General features: G+C 48.3%; 1 protein-coding gene and 1 pseudogene across 4 annotated transcripts in view; one reads left to right on the top strand and one right to left on the bottom strand.

Moving 5' to 3' along the window:
• Positions 1–26,183, top strand: part of PLXNB1 (plexin B1) — a 155,613-nt gene that overhangs the window by 99,442 nt on the left and 29,988 nt on the right. For all 3 annotated transcript variants that reach the window (XM_079957669.1, XM_079957667.1, XM_079957668.1), the window contains exons 18-30: positions 1,666–1,771; positions 3,545–3,681; positions 5,182–5,358; positions 6,695–6,863; positions 8,333–8,575; positions 9,595–9,771; positions 13,746–13,894; positions 14,903–15,003; positions 16,410–16,627; positions 21,296–21,474; positions 23,089–23,155; positions 24,858–25,004; positions 25,801–25,978. In XM_079957669.1, the coding sequence (XP_079813795.1) occupies positions 1,666–1,771; positions 3,545–3,681; positions 5,182–5,358; positions 6,695–6,863; positions 8,333–8,575; positions 9,595–9,771; positions 13,746–13,894; positions 14,903–15,003; positions 16,410–16,627; positions 21,296–21,474; positions 23,089–23,155; positions 24,858–25,004; positions 25,801–25,978 (2,048 nt within the window). The remainder of the gene's footprint in view (positions 1–1,665; positions 1,772–3,544; positions 3,682–5,181; positions 5,359–6,694; positions 6,864–8,332; positions 8,576–9,594; positions 9,772–13,745; positions 13,895–14,902; positions 15,004–16,409; positions 16,628–21,295; positions 21,475–23,088; positions 23,156–24,857; positions 25,005–25,800; positions 25,979–26,183) is intronic.
• LOC307209111 (guanine nucleotide-binding protein G(I)/G(S)/G(O) subunit gamma-5 pseudogene) lies at positions 16,972–17,715 on the bottom strand (annotated as a pseudogene). The gene has a single exon. The product of its transcript is annotated as a guanine nucleotide-binding protein G(I)/G(S)/G(O) subunit gamma-5 pseudogene (transcript).

Below are 26,183 nucleotides of genomic sequence, written 5' to 3'. Positions count from 1 at the left end.
TGGACTTTGGACATGCCTGGTTTATAGGGTTAACAAAACAACAACCAACAAACCTATGGTCACGTAAAGCATCCTCAATAAACACACGAGGCGTAACCGGCTGTGTTCTTAGATAAATAAGGTATACTATTCATTCCAACAGAAGTAGCTCATGAAGTTCAACAAACGAACAAAGCAGAAGACCCAGTGGATCAGATGATTCTCTAGTCAGTTCATGCATCAGGTCCATCCGTGCAATGGTGTCTATTCCACCAGTCTGTTCATAAAGTCCAAACAACCCACATGAAAGGTTGTTACAGTTCCACAAAATCCTTTCACAGAGTCTAACGGGACTGTCTAACCTTTCATATGGACCTGATGCATGAACTGACTAGAGAATGATCTGATCCACTGGGTCTTCTGCTTTGTTCGCTTGTTGAACTTTATGAGTTACAGTGGTACCTCGGATTACATACGCTTCAGGTTACAGACTCCACTAAGCCAGAAATATTACCTCAGGTTAAGAACTTTGCTTCAGGATGAGAACAGAAATCGTGCTCTGGCGGTGCGGCGGCAGCAGGAGGCCCCATTAGCTAAAGTGGTGCTTCAGGTTAAGAACAGTTTCAGGTTAAGTATGGACCTCCAGAACGAATTAAGTGCTTAACCTGAGGTACCACTGTACTTCTGTTGGAATTTGATACACTGGTTTATAGGGTTGGCAGGTGCGTCTTATTGAACATTAACAGTGTGGCATGGTTCTGGTCCGTTCTGATCTTGACACAGTGGAGACATCATCTCTGATCACGCCCATCTGCCATGCAGAGTGCAGGGATTCTGTTCTGTGTTGACTCTGAGCCATCTCCTAAGCTGGTGTCTGTCTGAGGGGCCCAAGATGAAAGGGATAACAAAGGAACTTGCCTGAAGTGCTTCCTCTAGACAGAAAAGGAGGTTGATGAAAAGCAGTACATAGAATGACGGAACTGGTAGGTGCCCAGAGACAAGTCGCTGTGCATCAGGAATGCCACCCCCCCCCCCAAAAAAAAATCCCCATAACCAAACAGCAACCTTGTGCGATCTGTACCACCGTCTGTTAGGTAAACCGTGACCGACTCTGGGGTTGTGGCGCTCATCTCACTTTATTGGCCAAGGGAGCCGGCTTACAGCTTCCGCGTCATGTGGCCAGCATGACTAAGCTGCTTCTGGCGAACCAGAGCAGCACATGGAAACGCCGTTTACCTTCCCGCCGGAGCGGTACCTATTTATCTACTTGCACTTTGACGTGCTTTCGAACTGCTAGGTTGGCAGGTGCAGGGACCGAGCAACGGGAGCTCACCCCATTGCAGGGATTTGAACCGCCGTCCTTCTGATCAGCAAGTCCTAGGCTCTGTGGTTTAACCCACAGCGCCACCCGTGTCCCTTACCACCGTCTGTTGGCGCTGCAGAAAAGTGCTTTGCACAGCTCACTCTCTCCCATGCAGCTCATGCGAGCGGGCCAAGCCACGTAGGGCAGAGGAAGCGGGGGAAATCATTTGGCGCCGCGACTGTTCAGGCGGGTGATGTCTCCTCCTTGGCCAGGCTGAGAGCTAAAAGTGCCCCCCCTCTCATTAACTCAGGTTTAGAGCAGCCCATGTGATGCACCTTGGTGGGGGATTCTTCTCCATCCTCTCTTCTGCCCTTGTCCTGCAGTATCGTGTGCACCACGGGCGGAAGCGGCGTGGAGAGGTCTGGGCACGTGGTTGTGGAGGTTCCCGGAGGAGGACAGGGAGTTTCTGGACATGTGTTTACTTACCAGGTAAGGCAGCCCCGTCTCTGGACAGCAGCTGCCAGGCTAAAGCTAGCAGGTTGCAAGAACGCACGTGGCCTGCCAGATAAAAAGAGGAAGTCTCTCCTCCCCATAATAGTGAAGGAATATACCGTATTTTTCCGCCTATAAGATTCTCCCATGTATAAGACGCCCCCTATTTTGGGGGGGACTCCGATTTAAGAAAATGGGGGGAAATGTATCCGTGTATAAGACACCCCCAAATTTTTGACATTCTTTTTTAGGGGGGAAACCTAGTCTTATACATGGAAAAATCTGATATGTTGTGATGTCGGCATGCTGCACGTTTCCCCAGTACCGCTTGCAGGAACCAGGAAACTCAGACTGCAGTGAGACATCGTGGTCCTATTCATGCATGCTCCACACATACAGTAAACATGCTTAGGGAGAGGGACCATGCTCTGCTAGCTCTGGCGTCAGCAACACATTGCGTGGGGCATGTAATGATGATGATGATGATGATGATGATGATGATGATGATTTATTCATAACCCACCCATCTGGCTGAGTTTCCCCAGCCACTCCGGGCGGCTCCCAACAGAATATTAAAAACACAATAAAACGTTCAAACATTAAAAGCTTCCCTAAACAGGGCTGCCTTCAGATGTCTTCTAAAAGTCAGATAGTTGTTTATTTCCTTGACATCTGGAAGGGCGTTCCACAGGGCAGGTGCCACTACCGAGAAGGCCCTCTGCCTGGTTCCCCGTAACCTCGCTTCTCACAGTGAGGGAACCTCCAGAAGGCCCTCGGAGCTGGACCTCTGTGTCCGGGCAGAATGATGGGGGTGGAGACGTTCCTTCAGGTATACTGGGCCAAGGCCGTTTAGGGCTCTAAAGGTCAGCACCAACACTTTGAATGTCAATAGGAGTGCCTTTGTGCACAGAACACCCTGGTTGCGTAGAGCAGCCACATCAGGAGCAGGTAGCATTTTTCAGCTTGAGGGCTGCATTCCTTTCCAGGCCACCGCCCAGGGGCCACATGCCAGCGGTGGGTGGGGCCAGAAGCAAAAGTGAGTGGATCAGCAAATATTAGTTTACCCATGTAAAGGGACCATCAAGGGCACATTTTAGGCAGGCAAGAGACACTCGAGGAGGGTGCAGAGCAAAGGCTGGCTAGGCAGTTAGCCTGGGGGAGAGTCCTGAGTGCTAGATAGAGAGGCCTGGCGGACCACATTAGGCCCATGGCCTGAGGTTCCGCAGGGCTTCTTTTTCCCACCCGTGGCCCTTACAAATAGACGGCTTTGCCACCAGCCCCTGAGAACCTGCTGCTCCATATTTCCCCAGAAATGGTTGCCAGAAAAGTTTTTGTTTCCTGAGCAGCAAGTGCATAAACAGCTAAGGGGCTGCAAGCATAGCATATGCCCGAAGTCATCCTTTTTCGGCAGTGTTAAAAAATGCCACCGGTCTGAAGGGGACACAGCCTCATCTAGCTGGGCTCCTCTTCACATTTCTATAAGAGAAGACGCTCCGTGGTTGGTAGAAACAATGGCTATGTTCTGCCTCCGCTTTCAGAGGCCTCTGAACACCCGTTTCTGGGAATCTCTGGTGGGGAGAACTGCTCTTGTGATCGGGTCTGGCTTGCTGGCTTCCCAGAGGTGCCAACGGGACGCTGGACAAGATGGCCCATTGGGCCTCCTCCTTGCGCTCTCCTGCGATGTGCAGCCCAAGCCAGGAGTGTTGTTCCCTGCCTCTTGAATTCCTTTGGCTGAATGTTCCTTCTTTCCTTCCTCTCCCTTTTGCTCAGAACCCAGAGCTGAAGTCCATTTACCCAGCACGAGGCCCCAAGGCTGGAGGAACCTGCCTCACACTGACGGGATCCAAGCTGCTGACTGGCAACCCCAGCAAAATCAGCATTCTGGTTGGACGCTTTCCCTGCTATATGTAAGAAACGGCGCCGGGCAGCAGGCGGCTGCTCCAACACCTTCCCCCAGGCTATTGGCTCAGGGTGGTCATTGATTTGGATTATTGGGACATAGCCCCCAACAAGTTTTTCTAGGTTGTAGGGGCATTGTAAGCCATGGCATAGCTGTCAAGCGTCCCTTATTTGGCGGGAAAGTCCCTTATCCCAGCGTCGTGTCCCGCTGCTGTCCCTTATTGATGATGTCCCTTAAATTCCCCGGGTTTCAAAGGAAGCAGCTCCTCTCCCTCCCTCCCTGCCAGCCAGGGAGGAGGGAGGCTCCAACTGTGTTGCTTGGTTGCGTTGCTCACCCAATAAGGAGTCTAAGAACGACTGGGGGGTGGAGCTTGCATGCCTTGTGCTGATCAAATCGGCTGCGTTGCCTGGGGACTCGCCTTTGCTCAGCGCTTCCCAGCGGAGAGGTGACGGTGGTTTTCCTTGAGGCTTCAGGCTTTGTTTGGCTGCTGGCTGGGCTTTCTGCCTTTGGCTCGGAGGGGCTCAGAAGTTGAACATACCTGTGCCTGGAAAATCCCTTATTTTGGCTGCTGACCCCTTGTTTTTGAGGCTGCTGGTCCCTTATTTTCAATCTGTAAGTTGACAGCTATGAGCCATGGGGACTCTCTGTCATAAGCCAGAGTTTGCTTTGGGTCAGCAGTTTCAGAATAGTTCCAAGGTAGAATTGAGGAACCTGCAGCCTCCTTAGATGTTGGTTTCCATTGGCCGTATGGGCTGCTTCTGCTGGGAAATCCAACAGGTTCTGGAAGGGTCACAAGTTCTCCATCCCTGTTTTAAGGTAACATTGCCCTCTTAACAAGGAAAAACAGGTATACAGTGGTACCTCAGGTTACATATGCTTCAGGTTACATACACTTCAGGTTACAGACTCCGCTAACCCAGAAATAGTGCTTCAGGCTAAGAACTTTGCTTCAGGATGAGAACAGAAATCGGGCTCCGACGGCACGGCAGCAGCAGGAGGCCCCATTAGCTAAAGTGGTGCTTCAGGTTAAGAACAGTTTCAGGTTAAGTACAGACCTCTGGAACGAATTAAGTACTTAACCTGAGGTACCACGGTACCACTGTACTTCTACCTGCTCAGGAATGAGGAAGAAAGCAACAATTTTCCTGTCGTTACTAGCCAGATAGCAACATATTTCTGGAGAAATAAGGAAGAGGCCTTTCACCAGGTCAGATCATCGGATGCCCTCCTCACCTCCTTTGGGTGGGGCCTGATAGTTTGGAGGCTGAGGCCTAGGCAAAACAACAACAACAACTAGCAAGGGACTACAACTCCCATCATCCCCAACCACAGCTTAGCCCAATGTGGTCAGGAACAATGGCAACTGTAGTCCAGCAATTCTTGGGAACCTAAGATTGAAGGGCACTAGTTTAGAACAGATTTTCTAGGCGAGTGGCTGAATATATTTATACGATATTTAAATTGAAACCAGGCCCTTTTCTCTTTCTCTCTCTCTCGCCCCCACAAGTCATTCTGAAGTACAAGAGAAGGAGCTGCAGTGCCTGACTAGCGCCAGCAACGCATCTGTGGAACTCAACGTCACAATCAAGTACGGGGATCAGGAACGGAGTTTGGAGCACCCCCGCTTCAAATACACCTTGGACCCCAACATCACGTATGCAGAACCAGCCAAGAGTTTCCAAAGGTAAATGACTTGTCTGTCCCCGTCCCCACCAAGACAAGTTTGTAAGGCGATTTTTTAAAAGTTATTTTTTTTAAAAAAATTATTGAGTCTTTGACCGCTTGGTTTCTCGCTCCACCTACTTGGAATGGTCCTCCATCACTTCGGTATTATCAGACCACCCTTCCTTTGCCTTCGGCAGCTACCCCCACCTTGTGGAGGAAAATGGGACAGATATATGCAAAAGCAGTTGCATCAATGCAATCACAGTTTAAAAGACCAGCAAGCTAGGAAATTTGTTTGCCTCTAAGGCAGTGGTTCTCAAAGGGTGTGGTGTGCCACAGGCAGGAGAGGGAGGCAAGATTCAAGGGTGATCAATATTATATTTTGGGAATGATTCGTGTTCTTATGTAGCTGCGTTATTTTATACTTTCTGGATGTCCCGTGATCATATTACAAAGCAGTTGTGTTATACATTATAAATCAAACACGGCTCAGAGTCGTTTCTTTTTGTTTTCCAATGTATTTCTTACCAATGCACATATTCAGAGCAAATTCTTATTCAGAAAGTGTGGCCCAGAGAAAAAAGTTTGAGAACGACTGCTTAAAGGAGTCACGAGACTCTGTTGTTTTGGCTGTAGTGCAGGCTTAACATGGCTGCTGCTCTGGAAATCTGTATTTAGACAGGATAACTTACAAGGGACGTGGGTGGCGCTGTGGTCCAAACCACTGAGCCTCTTGTGTTTGCTGATCGGAAGGGTGCAGTTCGAATACACGCAATGGGGGTGAGCTCCCATTGCTCTGTCCCAGCTCCTGCCAACCTAGCAGTTTGAAATCACACTGGTGCAAGTAGATAAATAGGTATCGCTGTGGTGGGAAGGCGTTTCCGTGTGCTCTGGTTTCCCGTCACGGTGTCCCATTGCGTCAGAAGTGGTTTAGTCCTGCCGGCCACATGACCTGGAAAGCTGTCTGTGGACAAACACCAGAAAGCGAGATGAGCAACCTCCTAGCTGACTTTGACTGGACTTAACCATCCAGGGGTCCTTTACCTTTTACCTTACAAGGCCTGTCAGCTTCCCAAAGTTGCAGGAAGCTGGTGGGTTTGTAGAGAGAGGTAAGACCAATGGGCCATACAGCTCAGTATTTCCTACTCTGGCCGGCAGTGGCTCTCCAGCTTTTCAGGCAGGAATCTTCCTTTGCCCTACCTGGAGATGCCAGATGTTGAAACTGGGGCCTCCTGAATGAAAAGCAGGGGTTTTTCCACTGAGCCACAGCATTTGCCTCAAAGGGCAAATCCTGAAGCTGCAGGACTTCAGATCTGCACTGGTTGTAGTCACTAACACGTGTGTGTGTATTTCAGTGGTGGGAGAGAGATCCGAGTTCGTGGGCACAACCTTGATGTCGTGCAGTGGCCCAAAATCCGCGTCACTGTTTCTCCGCTGGAACGCCGGCGCCGGGGCTTGGGCAGGTGGCGCAGGATTATTCCGGATACAGAATGCCCTGAGAATGCCCTCTGCAGCGTCCAGCAAGTAGGTTTACCAGTGCAGTGCTTGCCAGTGTGTTGTTCTGTTCAAAGCTACCGGTGTGAGGGATCTGTGGCTGCCTCAGTTTGCAAACTAAAGGGTAGCGAAAACGGGTCCATTTAGTGTGGTACCTCTGGTTGTGAACGGGATCCGTTCTGGAGGCCCGTTTGCAACATGAAAAGAACGCAACCCGCAGCAGCGCATCTGCACACGTCAGGTTGCGATTCGCTGCTTCTGTGCATGCGCGTGATGTCAGTTTGCGCTTCTGCGCATGCGCACGCGGCGAAACCTGGAAGTAACCCTTTCCAGTACTTCCGGGTCGCTGCAGGACGTAACCTGAAAGAACATAACATGAAGCGGAGATAACATGAGGTATGACTGTATTACAATCCTCTTCTCATTACAGGCCCTAGTGGCGTTTTGGATTTCCCCCTTTTTAATACCAAAGTGTTTTGGGGACAGGCCTTATTCATTTCCTTTAGAGTCTACCCTTCTTCTAAGGACCTAGGGGTGGTGAACATGTTTTCTCCCTGCCCTTAGCAAAAAAATATTGTTTATTCTTACAACAGCCCTGTGAAGAGAGAGAATGTGACTGGCCCAAGTTCACCCAGTGAACTTGAAGGCTGAACACACACACAAAAACGCCCTCGGCTGGATCCGTCCAAAGACCTGTCTAATCCCACATCCTTTTCTGAAAGTGACCAGTCAGAAGGGGGATTTGCACTTGGGTTTCCTCAAAGGTAGACTGGCTTTTGCTTGAGGAATTGGACAAGGGATGCGCCCAAGGTCTTCTGCAGAGAGTGTCCTGCAGATGTTTTTTTAGCAAGCTCCACTCCAGGGATTCCCTGTGCTCTGGGGTGTCCTGGAGAACGGGGGAGGGGGTGTCATAGCTGTCAACTGTCCCTTATTTGGCGGGAAAGTCCCTTATCCCAGCGTCGTGTCCCGCTGCTGTCCCTTATTGATGATGTCCCTTAAATTCCCCGGGTTTCAAAGGAAGCAGCTCCTCTCCCTCCCTCCCTGCCAGCCAGGGAGGAGGGAGGCTCCAACTGTGTTGCTTGGCTGCGTTGCTCACCCAATAAGGAGTCTAAGAACGACTGGGGGGTGGAGCTTGCATGCCTTGTGCCGATCAAATCGGCCTCATTGCCTGGGGACTCACCTTTGCTCAGTGCTTCCCAGCGGAGAGGTGACAGTAGTTTCCCTTGCCGGGTTGCTGTGCTGTGGGAACCACCGCTTGAGGCTTGTGGGAACCACCGCTTGAGGCTTCGTTTGGCTGCTGGTTGGGCTTTCTGCCTTTGGCTCGGAGGGGCTCAGAAGTTGAACATACCTGTGTTCGTAAAATCCCTTACTTTGGCTGCTGATCCCTTATTTTTGAGGGTGCTGTTCCCTTATTTTCTAATCTGTAAGTTGACAGCTATGGGGGGTGTCTAGGAGAGAGTGGGCCTCAGCTGTTCACTCTCCTTTATTTCCGATCCTAGTTTGAAGAGCCCTGCGAGGTCAACTCCTCCAGCCTCATCCTGTGCAAAACGCCTGCCATTAAGCAGCTTTCTCCCTCCGTGCAAGTGAAGTTGGAGTTTGTCCTTGATAACCTCAGTTTCGACTTCAATGCCGTGCATCCGAGCGGCTTCTCCTATGAGGTGGATCCTGTTCTGCACCCCCTCAATATGGATGACCACACCAAGCCCTATCGTCACAAGCCTGGAAGCGTCATCTCTGTGGAGGTAATGGGGCAGCCCCACCATGCAGGGAGCAGATACACCTGTCCGTTGCTTGTAGATTTTGGGTACTCCATAGACCACAACTTGTCTTCCAAGGTAGCTCAGTCCCTCCTAAGAAAGGTCTCATTCTGCATTCGTCTCTCTATAAAAAAATGTTGTTATACGAAACCTCATGGAATATGCAGAAATGGGCGAAACTTGCCAGAAGAATAAGAAATCAAGATAACAATATAAAACAATGGAAATGGTTTATTGAATAGTTACAGATAAATTGTAAACAGATTAAAATCATTAGCAGGATTATTGTAATAACCTGCAGTTACACAAGAGTAGATAATTTGCAGTAGATAATTAAAGGAGCAAGTGAAATGAATTTGGATATGCAGAAGGTATTAAAATAAAACGTTTAAGGAACCGCAGAAAAGGGGAGAAGGAAGTCAAATTTTGAAATGCTAAATTGATTGTAAAACTAATGAAATGTATAAACTTGAAAAGCATAAATAAAAACTTTAAAAATAAGAATAATTCTGCATTCATCTAATCCCCCTATGCAATCTATCCATGACAGCAGCAGCCTCCGTGCCTTGTGGCGGTGCGTTCCATAAGTTCCTTATGCATTGTGCAAAAGCAGCAAGGTAGAAAGCAACAGGTGTGGTGTATGAATTCCTTCCTCTGTAATGCGCTACCTAATGTACACTACCCAAAGGCCCCGCCCAGTTATGCCAACAGAAGTCATAATCTCTAGACTGTTTTTGGTGGGGAAGGGTCATAGCTAGTGGTAGAGCAGTTGCTTGGCATGTAGAAGGTTTAATAATAATAATAATTTATTTATTTATACCCCGCCCATCTGGCTGGGTTTCCCCACCATCACCTCGCTTCTCCAGTCCTGCCACTGTTGTCAGCTAAATGGCAATATATATCAACACTAAACCATGGCTTGGCTTAGCGTTGCGTGCAAACTGGGCCGCCGAGCGACAAAAACAGCTTGCCTTCACCTGACTGCCTCGGTTTCTTTCCTCCAGGGGGAGAACCTGGACCTGGCCATCTCCAAAGAGGAGGTGAAAGCCATGATTGGAGTGGGCGTCTGCTCAGTCAAGACCCTGACGAAGAACCACCTCTATTGCGAACCCCCCGCCGAGCAACCAGCCCCTCTGCACCGGGCCAAGCGGGAAGGCACAGACTCTTTGCCAGAGTTCACAGTAAGGGGTGGATATTGGCAACGGGAAGAACTCGAACCGGGATGGGGAGTGGGGTGGAAAGGGAAGAGTTGGATAAGATGGCGCGGGGGGGGGGGGCACAGGGAACCCGGTGGGCAAAGGAGGGAATGCCTGCCTAGGAATTAGAACACAATGAGGAAACGAGGGGGAAATAATTTTCTTCAGGGTTCCATCTGTAAGGAACTCTTGCGGGCCTAAAAGTGGGTGCATTGGAAAAAAAGTTGGGGTGTTAGGTTTTTTTTTTAATGTGGTTATTAATTGTCCATTTTGGGGCGTTGTGGGGAATTGTTGGGGTGGAGAAAGTGGGTATAAATGGTGCTCTTTTGTTCCCTCATGGGATTAAAAGCAGTTGAGGTGGGTGGGTGGGATTTACTTCTGACAGAGGCTGTGGGAAGGAAGGGTGAAACAGGCCCTCTGAGAACAACAGCTCCCTTATCTTCAAAGTGGGCCTTGTGGAGCCGCCAATTAGCAAAACTGGAAGGGGGGGGGGACCACAGCAGAGACCCTTTTCGCCTGCTTCACAGCATGTAGCCAAATTTGTTTAAAACCTTTTGTTCCCTTGGATAGATAAAGTTGACATGCCTCTTAATGTGTTATTTTATTTTTTAAATGTATATCATTTTATTTTAATTGCTGGTTTTAGTTCTATGTTGCCTTTGGATTTTTTTAGGGCAGCTTGTTCTTTTTACAAGTTTCTGGCTTTTCCATATCATTTTAATGTGTGTATTTTATGTAAACCGCTTTGAGCTGCTGCTGCTGCTTCTGTTTCTTCTTCTTCTATTTCTTCTTCTTCTTCTTCTTCTTCTTCTTCTTCTTCTTCTTCTTCTTCTTCTTCTTTTTCTTTTTTTCTCTTTCTCTTTCTTTTCTTCTTTTTCTTCTTCTTCTTCTTCTTCTTCTTCTTCTTCTTCTTCTTCCTCTTCCTCTTCCCCTTCCTCTTCTTCTTCCTCCTCCTTCTCCTCCTCCTCTTCTCCTCCTCCTCCTTCTGTACAATAGCGGTACACACATTCTGTAAAATAAAATAAAATCATGGTGGCAGACCCCAGCAAGTACTCTATCACTTTGTGGGCTGCTTCTTCAATTGCAGTTGGAAGCAAAATTTGACGAAGGTTTAATACCAAGAGGTTAAAAAGCAGCACAGCTTCTGAGCAGGAACGGCTATTTTTATCCAGCTCCCCTTTGCCAGTCACTCCCCTAATATACTGTGGTGGACTGAGGATCTCGTCAGTAAAAAGCGGTTTGCAGGGATATCGCATAAAGCAGTGGTTGCCAAACATTTTTGGGTCACCGCCCCCCTTGGTTCCATAGCAGGAATAGAGCTGATGGGTTACCTTCTTGGGATGGTCACAAGAGAAGGTCCTCACTGACACCACTAATCATGACGATTTGTGCAGAGCCCTATCCAGCTGTTTGCTGTAGCCGCACATAAGCAATTACATGAGAGGGAGCTGGCGGAGAGCATCTTGGCAGTCCCGTCTTCTTCTGGCCCCTTAACTTCATTCTGTGTACAGCCCTCCAGGAGCTTGAGGGTCGAAGGTCCCGTGAGGAGCCGCCTCTCCACTTTCCTCTTGCACTGCAGCGGGTTGGACTACATGACCCTTAGGGTCCCTTCTAAGTCTATTGTCAGGGAAGAGTTAGAAGTTTCCAGTTTCTCAGAGGGAGAAAGCATTCCCCCAGGGGGGGAGGGGAGCAGTGAATCTAATAGAAGAGAACAGGAGGAACAACAGGGAGGGAAAGGCAAGGGTTCAGTTCTAGCTCAGATTTGGAGGAGGGGAGATACAGTGGTGCCCCGCAAGACGAATGCCTCGCAAGACGAAAAACTCACTAGACGAAAGAGTTTTCTGTCTTTTGAGGTGCTTCGCAAGAAGAATTTCCCTATGGGCTTGCTTCGCAAGACAAAACGTTGGGCGAGTTCTTGCGAGTTTTTTCCCTTCTCCCCCCCTTTTTCTAAGCTGCTAATAGCCGCTAATCCGCTAAGCCGCTAATAGCTGTGCTTCGCAAGACGAAAAAAACGCAAGACGAAGAGACTCACGGAATGGATTAATTTCGTCTTGCGAGGCACCACTGTACAGGCCAGCTCTAGCCAGGAGGTTAGAAAAAAGAGCAGGAAAACAAAGGGAAGGGCGCGTTTGACATTTTGAGAGTGGCTGGTCACGGAGAAGCAGAGCTCAGAAGGTATCTGAAATAAGTGACTCTGAGGAATAATATTTAAGAACCGTTTATAAGATTGTTTTGTTAATACGCAATAAAAAGTTTTATAAAAGAACAAGAAGCGTTTGTGTGGTGATCTGAAGAGGACAACGACCAGGCCAGACATCTATGATCCCTGCTGCACAGTCAGGTTTCTGTAATTGCGCAGGAATCATGGAGGCTCCCCACTTCAGACCTTTGCCCTTAAATTTGTGTGGAGGGTTCAGAACTGGGTGAAAAATGATAATACCAGATGGGGCAGGATTCAGCAACGCATCCTCACATCCCCTTGCATGCTTGCTTACATGCACGGAGACTGTGCCAGAATAGGGTCTAACTAGCAACACCACACCATGGTTTCTCCTTTGCCACCGGCACTAAGTTTTGGAGATATTTGGTCTTCTGAGACACTGGGTCCATCTGGTGGGGAAAAGCAGGAAATACTTAGAAACTGCCACTTTATAATACAGTTGTACCTCGTGTTGCATTAGGTTCATGCTTCGTCTTTTCAGCTTGCAAACGCGACAAACCTGGAAGTGTATACTTCCGGGTTTCACTGTGTGTATGTGTGTGCGCGCGCACACGCAGAAGCATTCTGCGTGCTTCATGCATGCGCAGAAGCTCTCTATTGTGCCCTGCAGTTGTGCAGAATCGCCGCTCTAATTGCGGACTTTTCAGGGTGCGAATGGCACCCTGGATGGAACAGATCGTATCCACAACTAGAGGTACCACTGTATTGGTATAATAGGGTCTGGGGTTGTTTTTTCCGCTCTATCTGAAAAGCTAGCCCACAAGGTACGTGTAATGGTTCTAGGGGTTGCTCGTGCGTAAACCGGCGCCACACCTGGCTGGGTTGCCTGAGTGAACCTTTTCTGTCTGGACAGCCACTCGCCTGTGGCTGTCTCAATCGCTGGCAGAATCCGTCAGTGGGCGTTTCTTGAACTTCTTCCAGCAAAGAAGCTCTTTGACGCCTAGTCTCCGCCTACTCTCCCTGCGCAGAAGCCTTCTGCGCAAGGAGGGTGTGAGCAGCGGAGGACCCTTACTCTCCCCGCTGCTCCCCGGCGAGGAGTCATGGGATCGCCTCGCCGATTCCCCCATCTGCCCCCCTTCTCCACTGGTGCTACGCTGATTCCCTTCCCCAAAAGATGGGCTGCCTCTCCCCATCCCGGGACGCTCTCTGGAATCCCCCTGGAGCCCGCTCTCTCCCTCTGGCCCTGATGGCAGTTCCCTGACAGTACGCTTATCTGAAGGCATAACAACAAGCATTTTATTTGTCATGGGATGATTTTTTTTTTTTATGCATTAATGAAGGAACTGAGGTTTCAGAAACTGCAGCTAGGTAAAGCACAAAAAAGTAAAAATTATTATAGCAGTAATATACAGCCCATATCTTAAGCATCTCCAACAGCATCGTTTGCTGAACCCCGTGAAAAGATAAAATGGTCAGTGATGAAAAATCCTTTTGTTTAGTTTTTTCTTCCATTTGTTTTCCTTGTTCAGACTGAACTATGTGCGATATTGAAAGATCGTGTCAACCCACTATTATAATCCTTCCCAAATTTAGTAAATATATTCGTGTAGATAGATGATAGACGATAGATAGATAATTGGATAGATAGATAGATAGATAGATAGATAGATGATAGATAGATAGATAGATAATGATTGGGGCATACATCATGGAAATAGTAGTAGTAATAGTAATAATAATAATGGAGGCTCCTCGCCTTCACATGAAATCAGTTTTCCATCCTCTTGTCCTCCTGCAGGTTCAAATGGGCAACAACCAATTCCGCCTGGGCCGTGTGCAATATGACACAGAGAGTCAGCTGACCTTCCCCGTGGAGGCCCAGATTGGCTTGGGGGTTGTCGCCTCCTTTGTTGCTCTGATTGTCCTCATCATCGTCTTCATCTACAGGTGAGGAGGAAGGAGGAAGCTTGCTGGCCTGTCTGCAGGACCATATTCCATAGGCCTAGCCAGGCACTGCAGTCTACATGTGAGAAAAGCCAGTTAGGTTGTGTGACCTGTTCTGTTTGTGGAAAAACAGCAACACAGATTTGCTTTTTGGGAACAGAGTACATTGGAACTGCTCAGAGTTGCTTAGAGCAGTGGGAACTTTGTAGGTTTCTTTCTTCCTGTTTCCACACCAGAGATCATACTTGGCAGGGGCTGATGGGAGTTGTGGTCCAAAATATCTGAAGGGCACCAGGTTCGGGCAAGCTAGTGATGAAGCTTTCAAAGTGCATCCCATGCATTATCTCGTTGCATCCCTTACAGAAACCCTATAAGACAGGAGCGAGGAAGCTTTTCTGTCTGCCAGGTCCTTATCTCCCCGACTCCTGGCAGACAAATTTAGACAGGTGATCAGGGTCAGTTACCTGACATCACTATGACAACAGGTGATGCTGCACTTTGAAGCCTCGATTGTTGGGACGTCAAAGTGCAGCATGGGGGTAGGGTTGCCATACATCCGGGAAAACCCGGACATGTCCTCTTTTGGGGGACCAACATGCCCATCCGAGCGGATTTTTCATTTTAAAGGAAATGTCTGGGGTTTTTGGGTTTGGGCTGCTCTGCACACTGCAACAGCTGCCAGCCTGAGCCAGGGAAAGAGGTATTTGCGCCTTTCCCCCCCGCTCGGGCTGGCAGCGGCTCAGGCTGTCTGCTTTTTTGCTCTTCAAGATATAGCAACCCTAGCACGGGGGATATTTGAAAGCCTTTTTGTTGCTGCGTCTGAGAATGTCCCAAAAAGGCTTGGATGAAAATATCAGCCTAGCCGTACAGCTCGCTGTTTCCTTTTTGCACGGTTAATTTGGTTTTGTGGCTGCAAAACCTGGGGTGATTCTCTTGCATAGAAATAAAGAGCTACACTGTGATTAGAAGGGGTCGACTTTAGCATATGACGGTGATGGTTTTTCTTTCCAGGAGGAAGAGCAAGCAGGCCCTGAGGGATTACAAAAAAGTTCAGATCCAGCTGGAAAACCTGGAGACGAGTGTCCGGGACCGGTGCAAAAAAGAATTCACTGGTAAGAGGAGAGGAAGGAGCTTCTCCCTTGATCTGTCCTTGGGAATGCAAGTTCCCTTCTTCTTCTTTCTATAATTTTTATTACATTTTCTGTTTTACAATTTAGGACATTCATTTAAAGAACCTTAAAATATCAATGACTTCCCTTCTTCTCTTTCCAATCCTTGCATACTTTATACAAACTAAGCCATTCAGTATTCCATTATTACATCCATCAAAACTTGTTTACACTGTTGAATTTATCTTAATGCTGCCCACATTTTCAGATAAACACAATTTTCCTCCATATCTTCACTAGACATTTTTCAATGTTCTTCTTGTTCTCTTATTCTATATGTTAGATCCACAAGCTGCATTCTTCTTTAGTTGGGACTTTACTCAATTTCTATTTTTGGGCTAAGAAAACACAAGCCGCAGCAGTGGCATGCATTAATAACCTTATTTGACACCTGGGAATTTCCGTCTTAATTATCCCCAATAAAAAGGACTCTGGGGTGGGTTTTTTTTGGAAAAGTACTTTTAAACATTTTTTTCAATTCATTATGGATTATTTCCCAATGCTCTTTTACCCTTTTACAGGTCCACCACATATGCTAGAATGTTCCCTCAGTCTCACAATGCAGGTTTCTTTCAAGGCCGATGCTGTGAATTGCCTCTTTTGCCACATCAGGATTGCTGATCTGTTCATTATGATGCTGTTATGTTAGGCAGCCAAACCCATGAAATAGGGAAGAATCCCTTCTGCATAGGCTGCTCTTCTTTTTGAACTTTTAAGGCTGCGGGGGAATCTAACAGGGCCTTCCCAATGCGAGAAAAATAGCTGAAGCTCCATTAAAATAAAAACAAAGGGGGCATTTTTAGTAGTAGAGGAGGCTTAGTGGTAGAGCAGGGGTACAGCCCTCTGCTGAAAAAGTTAGCTGACCCCTTACAGGGGGCTGGACTATATTTTTTTGGGGGGGGGGGGGAATGAACAAATTCCTATGTCCCACAAATAACCCAGAGACGCATTTTTTAAAAAAGCACAGATTCTACTCATGTAAAAACACCAGGCAGGCCCCACAAATAACCCAGAGATGCATTTTAAATAAAAGCGCACATTCTACTCATGTAAAAACACGCCGATTCCCAGACCGTCCGTGGGCCGGATTTAGAAGGTGATTGGGCCGGATCCAGCCCCCGGGCCTTAGTTTGCCTACCCATGTGGTAGAGTCTATGCAGAATTTCCTAGCATCTCCTGGGAGGGCTTGAAAAGACTGATACCCTGGAGAGCAGCTGCCAACCAGAATAGATAATACTGGGCTGGACGGACCAATAGTCTGAGATTATATAAGAAAGCTTCCTTTCATTTCCTGTTTCCCACACTCTCGTCGTCTTCCTCATCACCCGGGGTTTTTTCTTTCATTGCAGACCTCATGACGGAGATGATGGACCTCACCAGCGACTTAGTTGGCACTGGGATCCCCTTCTTGGACTACAAGTCCTATGCAGAGCGTGTCTTCTTCCCAGGCCACCGCGAGTCGCCGTTGCAAAGGGACCTGGACGTGCCAGAATGCCGGAGGCAGACGGTCGAACAAGGCTTGGTACAACTCTCCAACCTCCTCAACAGTAAGCTCTTTCTCACCAAGGTATGTTTTCAGGAACAGATGATTTCGTATTGAAGTAAAACAAAAATCACGCCTCTGTTGTTGTTGTTTTAAATCAACTCTTTATTGCTTGAATATAAAATTGATTCCATCATGATAACAGAAGTTATTGCAACTAGCATACAAGTTTAGAGAGGTAGATTGTAAGAAGTTTGACAACAGTGGCAGTATTACTAGTTCTAAGTTGGCACATTTAACACAAAGTTTCTGTACAGGTTCCAGGTTACCTCACTTCCATATTCACCAGGCTGAAAGGTTTTTAGATCACTAAAAGAGTCCATGTAGGTCACACGTTAGAGAAATGAAGAAGAAGAAGAAGAAGAAGAAGAAGAAGAAGAAGAGTTTGGATTTGATATCCCACTTTATCACTACCCGAAGGAGTCTCCAAGCGGCTAACATTCTCCTTTCCCTTCCTCCCCCACAACAAACACTCTGTGAGGTGAGTGGGGCTGAGAGACTTCAGAGAAGTGTGACTGGCCCAAGGTCACCCAGCAGCTGCATGTGGAGGAGCGGGGAAGCGAACCCGGTTCACCAGATTACAAGTCTACCGCTCTTAACCACTACACCACACTTTCTGCGGCCTAAAAGTATTTGTACTTGAAGAAACTCCTGTTAGTAGGGGGTCATGATGTGCAAACTGCTTCAAGTCAGCTGCAGCTTGTGAAGCCTTCACGCGGCTCACGCTGGCCTCAAGGTGCAGCTGCTGCACGACCTTCTTCATGGCTGCCACATTGGAGGAGCTGGACATGGTTCCCAAAAATCACGCCTCTTGTAAACATTCAAGGCAGGTCTCAGGTGGCACTAAGGAGGCTTAGTGAGAGAGCCAGTGTGGTGTAGTGGTTAAGAGCGGTGGACTCGTAATCTGGGGAACCGGGTTCGCGTCTCCGCTCCTCCACATGCAGCTGCTGGGTGACCTTGGGCCAGTCACCCTTCTCTGAAGTCTCTCAGCCTCACTCACCTCACAGAGTGTTTGTTGTGGGGGAGGAAGGGAAAGGAGAATGTTAGCCGCTTTGAGACTCCTTAGGGTAGTGATAAAGCGGGATATCAAATCCAAACTCTTCTTCTTCTCTTCTTCTAAAGCCATGCTGTGGAACACAGCGCTTGTCCTTCAAAGCAAAAGCCCGCTGTGTGCTGCTCAACCTCAAGCTCCTGCTCCTCACTATTGTGGGGTAAATCTGAAAGCTCTTTGGCAGTTTCTGCTGTGGGTTTAGAAAGGGATCAGAATGTGGGACGATCATTCATTCAGGGAGAGGGGCATTGTTAGGGGGCGGCTCAGAGGGGCCAAGCCCTGGTTAGAATCATAGAACAGTAGAGTTAGAAGGGACCTTCAGGGTCATCTTAGCCCAGACCCCTGCAATGCAGGAATCTCAGCTAAAGTTTCCATGGCAGGTGCCCCAACCTCTGCTTAAAAACCTCTAAGGAAGGAGAGTCCGTTCCACTGTCCCATCCGCCTGGCCTTTAATTTGAATTCAGTCTGATCTTTTATTTGCCTTCTCTTCCCTCGCCCTCCCCTTTTTATGAAGATCACCCGCTCTGAGACCCCACAGCTAATTCTCCCCTGGTCTCCTCGCTGGCCCAAGTAGGACCAATTCAGCCAGCTAGCCCTGGTGATTCCCCTAAACTGACTTTCGAATTTTATTATTATTCATGTTTTTATACTGTATTTTATGCTGCTTTTATAATTAAATGTTTTAAATTTGTTGTTAGCCGCCCTGAGCCCAGTTTTTGAACTGGGAAGGACGGGGTATAAATAAATAAATAAATAAATAAATAAATAAATAAATAAAATAATAAATCTAGATATTATTATTATTATTATTATTATTATTATTATTATTGTTATTTTACAAGGGGCCGACAGGGTTTACCTTGCCTGGGTGGGCTCACTCCCGTGGAGATCGCTCCGTGGGCTGGATCGCCTCTGCGTAGACGCGATTTCCAGCACTGCGGAAGCGAGTCCCCGCTCTGCACTGTGCAGGTTTAGTACAGCGCATGGGGACTTGTCGAGTGGGCAGCTCAGTTCGGGGGCAGCTTGTGGGCCATTTAAACAACCCCATGGGCTGCTTGTGGCCCATGGGCCACAGGTTGCTAACCCCTGGCTTTTACCATCAGAAAGTTCTTCCTGACGTTTAGTCAAAATCTCCAATCTTTTAACATGAAGCCATTGGTTTGAGCCTTCCCTCTAGAGCAGGAGAAAACAAGCTTCCATGTAACAGCCCTTCAGATACAGTGGTACCTCAGGTTACAGAGGCTTCAGGTTACAGACTCCACTAACCTAGAAATAGTACCTCGGGTTAAGAACTTTGCTTCAGGATGAGAACAGAAATTGTGCAGCGGCAGCGAGAGGCCCCATTAGCTAAAGTGGTACCTCAGGTTAAGAACAGTTTTAGGTTAAGAACGGACCTCCAGAACAAATTAAGTTCTTAACCCGAGGTACCACCGTATTTGAAGGCGGCTCTCATATCTCCTCTCAGTCTCCTCTTTTCCAGGCTGTTTTGTTCACTGCCCACGTGACGGAGGTGTTCATTTCAACACTTGTACGATCACTCAGTGTTGCAGGATGTCGGGCTGGACTGAGGAGGAATGGTTGCCCCCCCTTCTCCTGAACCTCAATGAGAACAGGAGGACAGAATAGATTTAGAACAGTGGTTTGTGGAAGGACATAGTTCAGAGACTGCAGACGGTAACAGCTGGGGAATATTGGAAGAAGAAACACTGGGGTAGAGACAGCTGACAGGCTCTGTGTCTTTGGAGAGCATTCCTGAGCCCCCCTCCCCAAGGACTAGGCATGCAGTGAGAGTAGCTGAACAGAAAGCTCAGAGACAGAAAGTGCAGATTAGCAGGCGCAGGGATGACGTACGATAAGAGAGACGAAGGGAGTTGGGCTTTGCTCAGAGCAACGCCATCATGGCATAGAGACTACATTCCTTTGTCTCTCTGTGTGAATACAGTGGCACCTCGGGTTAAGTACTTAATTTGTTCAAGAGGTCCGTTCTTAACCTGAAACTGTTCTTAACCTGAAGCACTTTAGCTAATGGGGCCTTCCTGCTGCTGCCGCGCCGCCGGAGCCCGGTTTCTGTTCTTATCCTGAAGCAAAGTTCTTAACCTGAAGCACTATTTCTGGGTTAGCGGAGCGTGTAACCTGAAGTGTATGTAACCTGAAGCGTATGTAACCCGAGGTACCACTGTACTGAATAACATATTTTTCACTCTATAAGACACACCTGATCATAAGATGCACCTAGTTTTTAGAGGAGGAAAACAATTTTTAAAAAATTCTGTGCAGAGCATGTAAGCGGCTCTCGCTTTGTTTGCTTTAAAGCAAGCAAAGCGAGAGCGGCTCACATGGGTCTGTCCCGCTTTGCGCAAATCTCACTTTGCTTGCCCATCCCTCCGCCTGCCTCACTGTAAAAGAGGAGGAGGAGACACCGGGACAGGTGCTTTGCTTGTTTTACAGAAAGTTGGGAGGAGGGGCGGATGGGAGCCATGGCTTCTGTACGTCCCTCCTCCCGCCTCACTGTAAAGCCAGCAGAGCAAGAGCCACTGAAACGCTCTCTGCTTTAAAGCAAGAAAAGCAAGAGCTATGCAGAGCGTGTCAGCAGCTCTTACTGTGCTGGTCCAGGGGGGAGGTTACCGTGGGGCGAGGTCCAGGACCTGAGTTGAGGGTCGGCAGACGGTCCTCCTCGGGCGAAGCGGGGTCCACAGCGGGAAGCCGGGCAAGGACAGGAACTCTGGGGGAAACAGGACTGGATGCTGGCCGAAACAGCTCATCAACGACGTTGCTCCCGCAACCTGGGACCGGGCTGACTGGCCTTTATCTTCTCTGAGGCCAGGGGCGGTCCCAGCCCCCAGGAGACCCGCCTCTCCTGGCCTTAAGGTGAGCACTCCTCCTGGGAGAAACCAGTTCCCTTCGCCTCTCTGCCCTGAGCCTCTGCAGTTCAGGAGAGGCTGAAGGGTTACTGGGCCCAGGGGGAGACTCACCTGTAGGCACTGAGTCCTCAACCACCTCTGGAGCCAGAGTGGATTCACCTGGTGCCTGCTCCTGAGGATCCGGCACAGGTGCAGGCGCTTCAGAATCAAGGCCCTGCCCCAGTTCAGCCGGCCCTGGAGGCAGGGACTCCTGTGCAAGCTGGGATTCCTTCGGTTCAGCCTCTGAATCGGATTCCCAGGCCATCACACTTGCTCTGCTGGCTTCACAGCGAGCGATGGACAGGAGCCATGGCTCCGGCTGCGGAGGCATCCCTCAGTGAGCAACTGCAGTGGCAGCCAAGGGATCCCTCTGCCGTCTAGTTCATTTGCTTCATAAGACACACAGACATTTCCCCTTACTTTTTAGGAGGAAAAAAGTGCGTCTTACGGAGCAAAAAATACGGTAGATTATGTAGTAAGGACTCTTCATGTTATCTGCCACCAGGGAAGGGATAGGATTTCCTGAGCTTCTGATTCAGTTCAGCTCTTGTGCGTTTCTGGCCCCTCTTGGCCTTTCTAAATTTAACCCCTTCCAGCGGCTAATCTCCATGGTTGTTGTTTTTATGGGAAAGCGACCTCTAAAGGACGACCCCTCAACCAGCTAAAATACCTCGTCCCCAACCAATCCATTGTTTCCTAACGACAGTTCTGTGTTTTTGTCCCCTCCCTCGATGTGCCCAGTTTATACACACCTTGGAGATCCAGCGCACTTTCTCCCCGAGGGACCGGGCCTACGTCGCGTCTCTTCTCACGGTCTCGCTGCACGGGAAGCTTGAGTACTTCACAGACATTCTCAAGACCCTCCTGAATGACCTGGTGGAGCAGTATGTGGCCAAGAACCCCAAACTGATGCTGCGAAGGTGGGCAGGAGAGAGAGAGAGAGAGAGAGAGAGAGAGAGAGAAAGTCCGCCACTTTTTCTGGTGTTGATATCCCCACCTCCCAACTTCATGATGTTTTAGAAAAAAGCTGAGTGCCCAGTATATCTCTGGAGCAGACGTAGAGAAGCGTTTCTACAGGGCATGTCCAAAGTCCGTTCCACAGGCGTAATCCGGCCCATTGGTCGATTTAATTCGGCCCCCGTGGCAGTATACCGTATTTTTTGCTCTATAGGATGCACCCGACCATAGGACACACCTTGTTTTAGAGGGGGAGAACAAGAAAAAAAATTCTCCCCCTCTCTGCTCAGCGCCCCTTCAGCGAAGCGGCAGGAGAAACGGAGTCTTGCTCTCCTGGCTTCAGCCAAAGGAACCCGAAGCCTTCGGAGCGCAGCGCAAATTCCCGCTGCTTTCCGAAGGCTTCAGGCGGCTATCTCTGAAGCCTGGAGAGCGAGAGGGGTCGGTGCACACCAACGTCTCTCGCTCTCCAGGCTTCAGCGAAAGCAACGCGAAGCCTCCGGAGCGCGGAGAGAGAGCTCCCTCTGCACTTTGGAGGCTTCGTGTTGCTATCGCTGAAGCCAAGGAGCCTGCATTCGCTCCATAGGACGCACACACATTTCCCCTTAATTTTTGGAGGGGAAAAAGTGCGTCCTATAGAGCGGAAAAAAATACAGAATGTCCTGGGGTAAAATCCTTTAAAAAGCCCAACAACTTTCGGGTAAAAGCCTTTTAAAAAAGCTCAATAACTTCTGGGTTAAATCCTAAAAAAAAAGATGAACAACTTTTGGGTAAACTTCAATCCTAAGAAAAACTAAACAACTTTGGTCGGCCCTCACGCATGTTCACTTCATCAAATCTGGTCCTCTTTGAAAAAAGTTTGGGCACCCCTGTGTTACTGTCTCTGTTGAGCTGTGAGATAGAAGCAGGTTGGATTTGATTTAAATCAAATCCATTTAAATCACTAGTCAGTAAGGCTTGATTTAAATAATATTTTTTTACAGAAAGACTCATTCTTGTTGGTATAATCTTAATATTTACAACCAGATGAAGGTTTTGTTTTTGGAATAATGAATTTTCAGAGTAGTTTTTACAGTTCTATCAGAAGTTACTGATTCGGTTGTACTATTAGAAATACATAGACAAATAATTATGAAATTATGGTGGTGTTTAATAAGTTAACTCTATATTTGGACAACTTTTCTTCTGTCCTTTATTGGAAGGAGAAAAATGATCATTTCCTCAATAACAATTTAAACAATTTATTTAACTAAAACAATAACATTGTAGCATGTGTTATCCATGTTTGTTAACTGATGTGGTCAAACAATTTTTTTTAAAAAAAACAAAGTTAGACTTGAGTTTTAGCACACATGAAAAGCTTAAAACAAATCCTTATTTCCTGATGAATAGCCTTTGGACTATAATGTAACTTAAATTGAAAACTATCTTTAGAAAGATTTTTTCTCCAAAAGCATTTTATTTTAAAAATCCAATTTAAATTTTAAAAAATCTGTTTTAAATTTTAAAAATCCATTTTAAAAATCACTGAGTTTTATCCACCCTGGACAGAAGCCTAACAAATTTGGGTTCTCTTTCAGGACAGAGACAGTGGTGGAGAAGCTTCTGACAAACTGGATGTCCATCTGCCTATACGCGTTCGTGAGGGTAAGACATCATCCTCCTAGTCGTCCATGGGGAGAGGAGGTCAAGGTGGAGCTTGCATGTCCTGCTGGAACAGAGCTAGCCAAAATGGCCCCCTCCAGTTGGTGTCAGACTACAGTTCCCATCAGCCCTAGCTAGCATGGCCGACAGTCGGGGGATGATAGGAATATGAGGCCAACTGCATTAGGAGAGCACTATGTTGCGCTGGGACGCAGGTGGCGCTGTGGGTTAAAGCCTCAGCGCCTAGGACTTGCCGATCGAAAGGTCGGCGGTTCGAATCCCTGCGGCGGGGTGCGCTCCCGCTGCTCGGTCCCAGCGCCTGCCAACCTAGCAGTTCGAAAGCACCTCCAGGTGCAAGTAGATAAATAGGGACCGCTTACCAGCGGGAAGGTAAACGGCGTTTCCGTGTGCGGCTCTGGCTCGCCAGAGCAGCGATGTCACGCTGGCCACGTGACCCGGAAGTGTCTCCGGACAGCGCTGGCCCCTGGCCTCTTAAGTGAGATGGGCGCACAACCCCAGAGTCTGTCAAGACTGGCCCGTACGGGCAGGGGTACCTTTACCTTTACCTATGTTGCCAACTTCCTGTGCGTTTGGCCTGCTCTTGTCATCTGAGTAGCTCAATCTTGCCCATCCCCATGAAGCTGGGGACAGCTGTCAGGATCTCTTGGCCTGCAGGGAGAAGCAAGAGCTCCAAGAACCCATTCTCCTGAGATAAAGCTGGCAAGAGCAGGGGAACAGGATTCAGAGGTGACCCTGGAGCAGGAACCCAACACATTAAAGCCCAGGCCGTGTAAAGGTTGGCCACCTTGACACACCAGGAACATTTGTTCTTCAGAACAGTGAAATGTGGATCGACACAACCCCTCCTTTGAAGGCACTAGCATCTAGTCTGAAACCAAGATGCTTTCAAGGCAGATGCTGGCTAAATCGGCTTTTACTCAGACCTGCGAGCCCACCATGATTATTATTTATGATTATTAATTACATTTGTATAACGCCCTATACCTGCAGGTCTCAGGGCAGTGATGGCATAAAATCACAATACAGTGGTACCTTGGGTTAAGAACTTAATTCGTTCCGGAGGTCCATTCTTAACCTGAAACTGTTCTTAACCTGAGGTACCACTTTAGCTAATGGGGCCTCCTGCTGCTGCCACGCGATTTCTGTTCTCATCCTGAAGCAAAGTTCTTAACCCGAGGTACTATTTCTGGGTTAGTGGAGTCTGTAACCTGAAGCGTCTGTAACCTGAGGTCCCACTGTATAAAAAACACAAAATACATAAAAAATAAGAACAAAAACCACCTCCCCAACACATTATGAAAGGACATTGGATGTCAAATCAGCCAAAGGCCTGGTTAAAGAGGAACATTTTTAACGTTTTGAAGAGGAACCATGGCTCAGTGGTAACACTAATCAACTTTTTCAGACCTATTGCCCACCTTCAGCGCAAACGTGCATTTTGGGATTAATTCCTTAATTTTTTTCACCCTGCATTTCAGCAGTGTAATGCTACTTGTGTGACCCACTTTAGGTGAAGCTGGTACTCACTGGTTGGTCTCAGCCCACCAGTTGACCCACTTAGCCTGGCTTGGTTAGATGTTTCCACCTGACCTGCTTCTGCAGTGAGATGGCCCAGAATGGCAGGTAGAAGCTCCCAGAGCTGCTGTGTTGTGTCTGATGAGGCCCTTCTCCATTTCTCCGCTAGGACTCTGTTGGAGAGCCTCTCTATATGCTCTTCCGGGGCATAAAGCACCAGGTGGATAAGGGGCCAGTGGACTGGGTGACGGGAAAAGCAAAGTACACCCTGAATGACAACCGCCTTCTCAGAGAAGACCTGGAATACCGCACACTGGTGAGAGCGACCAAAGTCCTGCTGGGGAGAGAGGCCCACCTAGAACCAGTCTCTCATTCAGCTAAACACTGGCTTCTCTGGCCACCCAAATGCATACCTCATCTTCTGGCCCTCTGTCCTTTTCCTTCACAGAGCTAACAGTTCCAGCAGTTCCCTGGGAAGAGGGATGGACTGTTAAATCAATCAGATCTGGGAGTAGAGTAGGGGGGTCTCCTTGTTAGTTTCTGTTTGCCACTGAGCAGCTGCTTAGAGTCCCAAGGCTCTGTTTACATTCCAGAGACTTTCCAGACTGTTGGAAGTCTCATGGGAGAAGGGAGACGGATGTGACGTCCTGGTTTCTCTGTTCCTTTGTTCCTTTGTTTCAGTTCCTCTCTGCTTTCATAGAGAGAGGATATATATTTCTTTGCTCTCTGCGTAGCTTAGTAATAAAGCATAGCATGTAGCCATAAATCTCATCACTTCTGCTGCTTTGGAAACTCTGCTGAATGGGGGAACATGCCTGAGGCCTAATCAAAGGCTCAGGTCGTTAATTATTCGTCGGGAGGGCGATTCTGAAGGACTCTGCCGGAAGATGAGCTTTATCAGCTTGGCCGAGTGGAGATTCCGACGCTCCTAACAACTCTCAGCACCCTTAACGAACTACAGCTCCCAGAATTCTTTGCAGTGTGTTCCTTTGCACCACAGCAGCACCGCCACTCATCTTTATAGTGCTTAGTCAGCGTTTGGGCCTCGAGAAACGGGTGGGCGAGTGGAGTGCCGCTGAGTCATCTCATCTTTGCCCGCCTTGTTTTTCCAGACCTTGACAGCCGTGGCGCAAACTGGAAGCACGGTGGGAGGACCAGAGGGCTCCCAGGGGGTGTTGGTGAAGGGGCTGGATTGCGACACCATCACCCAAGTGAAGGAGAAGATTCTCGACCAGGTCTACAAAGGGACACCTTACTGCCACCGGCCAGACCCAGACACGCTTGACTTGGGTGAGTAGAATCCCAGGCAGTGGAGGAAAGAGCGATTATGGTGGGACTCTGCTCCGGGATATGGTGCCCCTAAGTACCAAGGAGATGGACTATCTGGCTGTAGAACCAGGGATGGAGGGAACCTGTGGCCACCCAACTGATGCTGCACATCAGTTCCCATCATCCCTGACCATTGGCCGTGCCGACTGAGGCTGATGGGAGTTGG

This window comes from Podarcis cretensis (genome assembly GCF_951804945.1).
Source record: "Podarcis cretensis genome assembly, chromosome: 2".
NCBI lineage: Eukaryota > Metazoa > Chordata > Lepidosauria > Squamata > Lacertidae > Podarcis > Podarcis cretensis.
The sequence above is the reverse complement of the archived record's forward strand: the minus strand, read 5'-3'. Positions and strand labels throughout refer to the sequence as shown.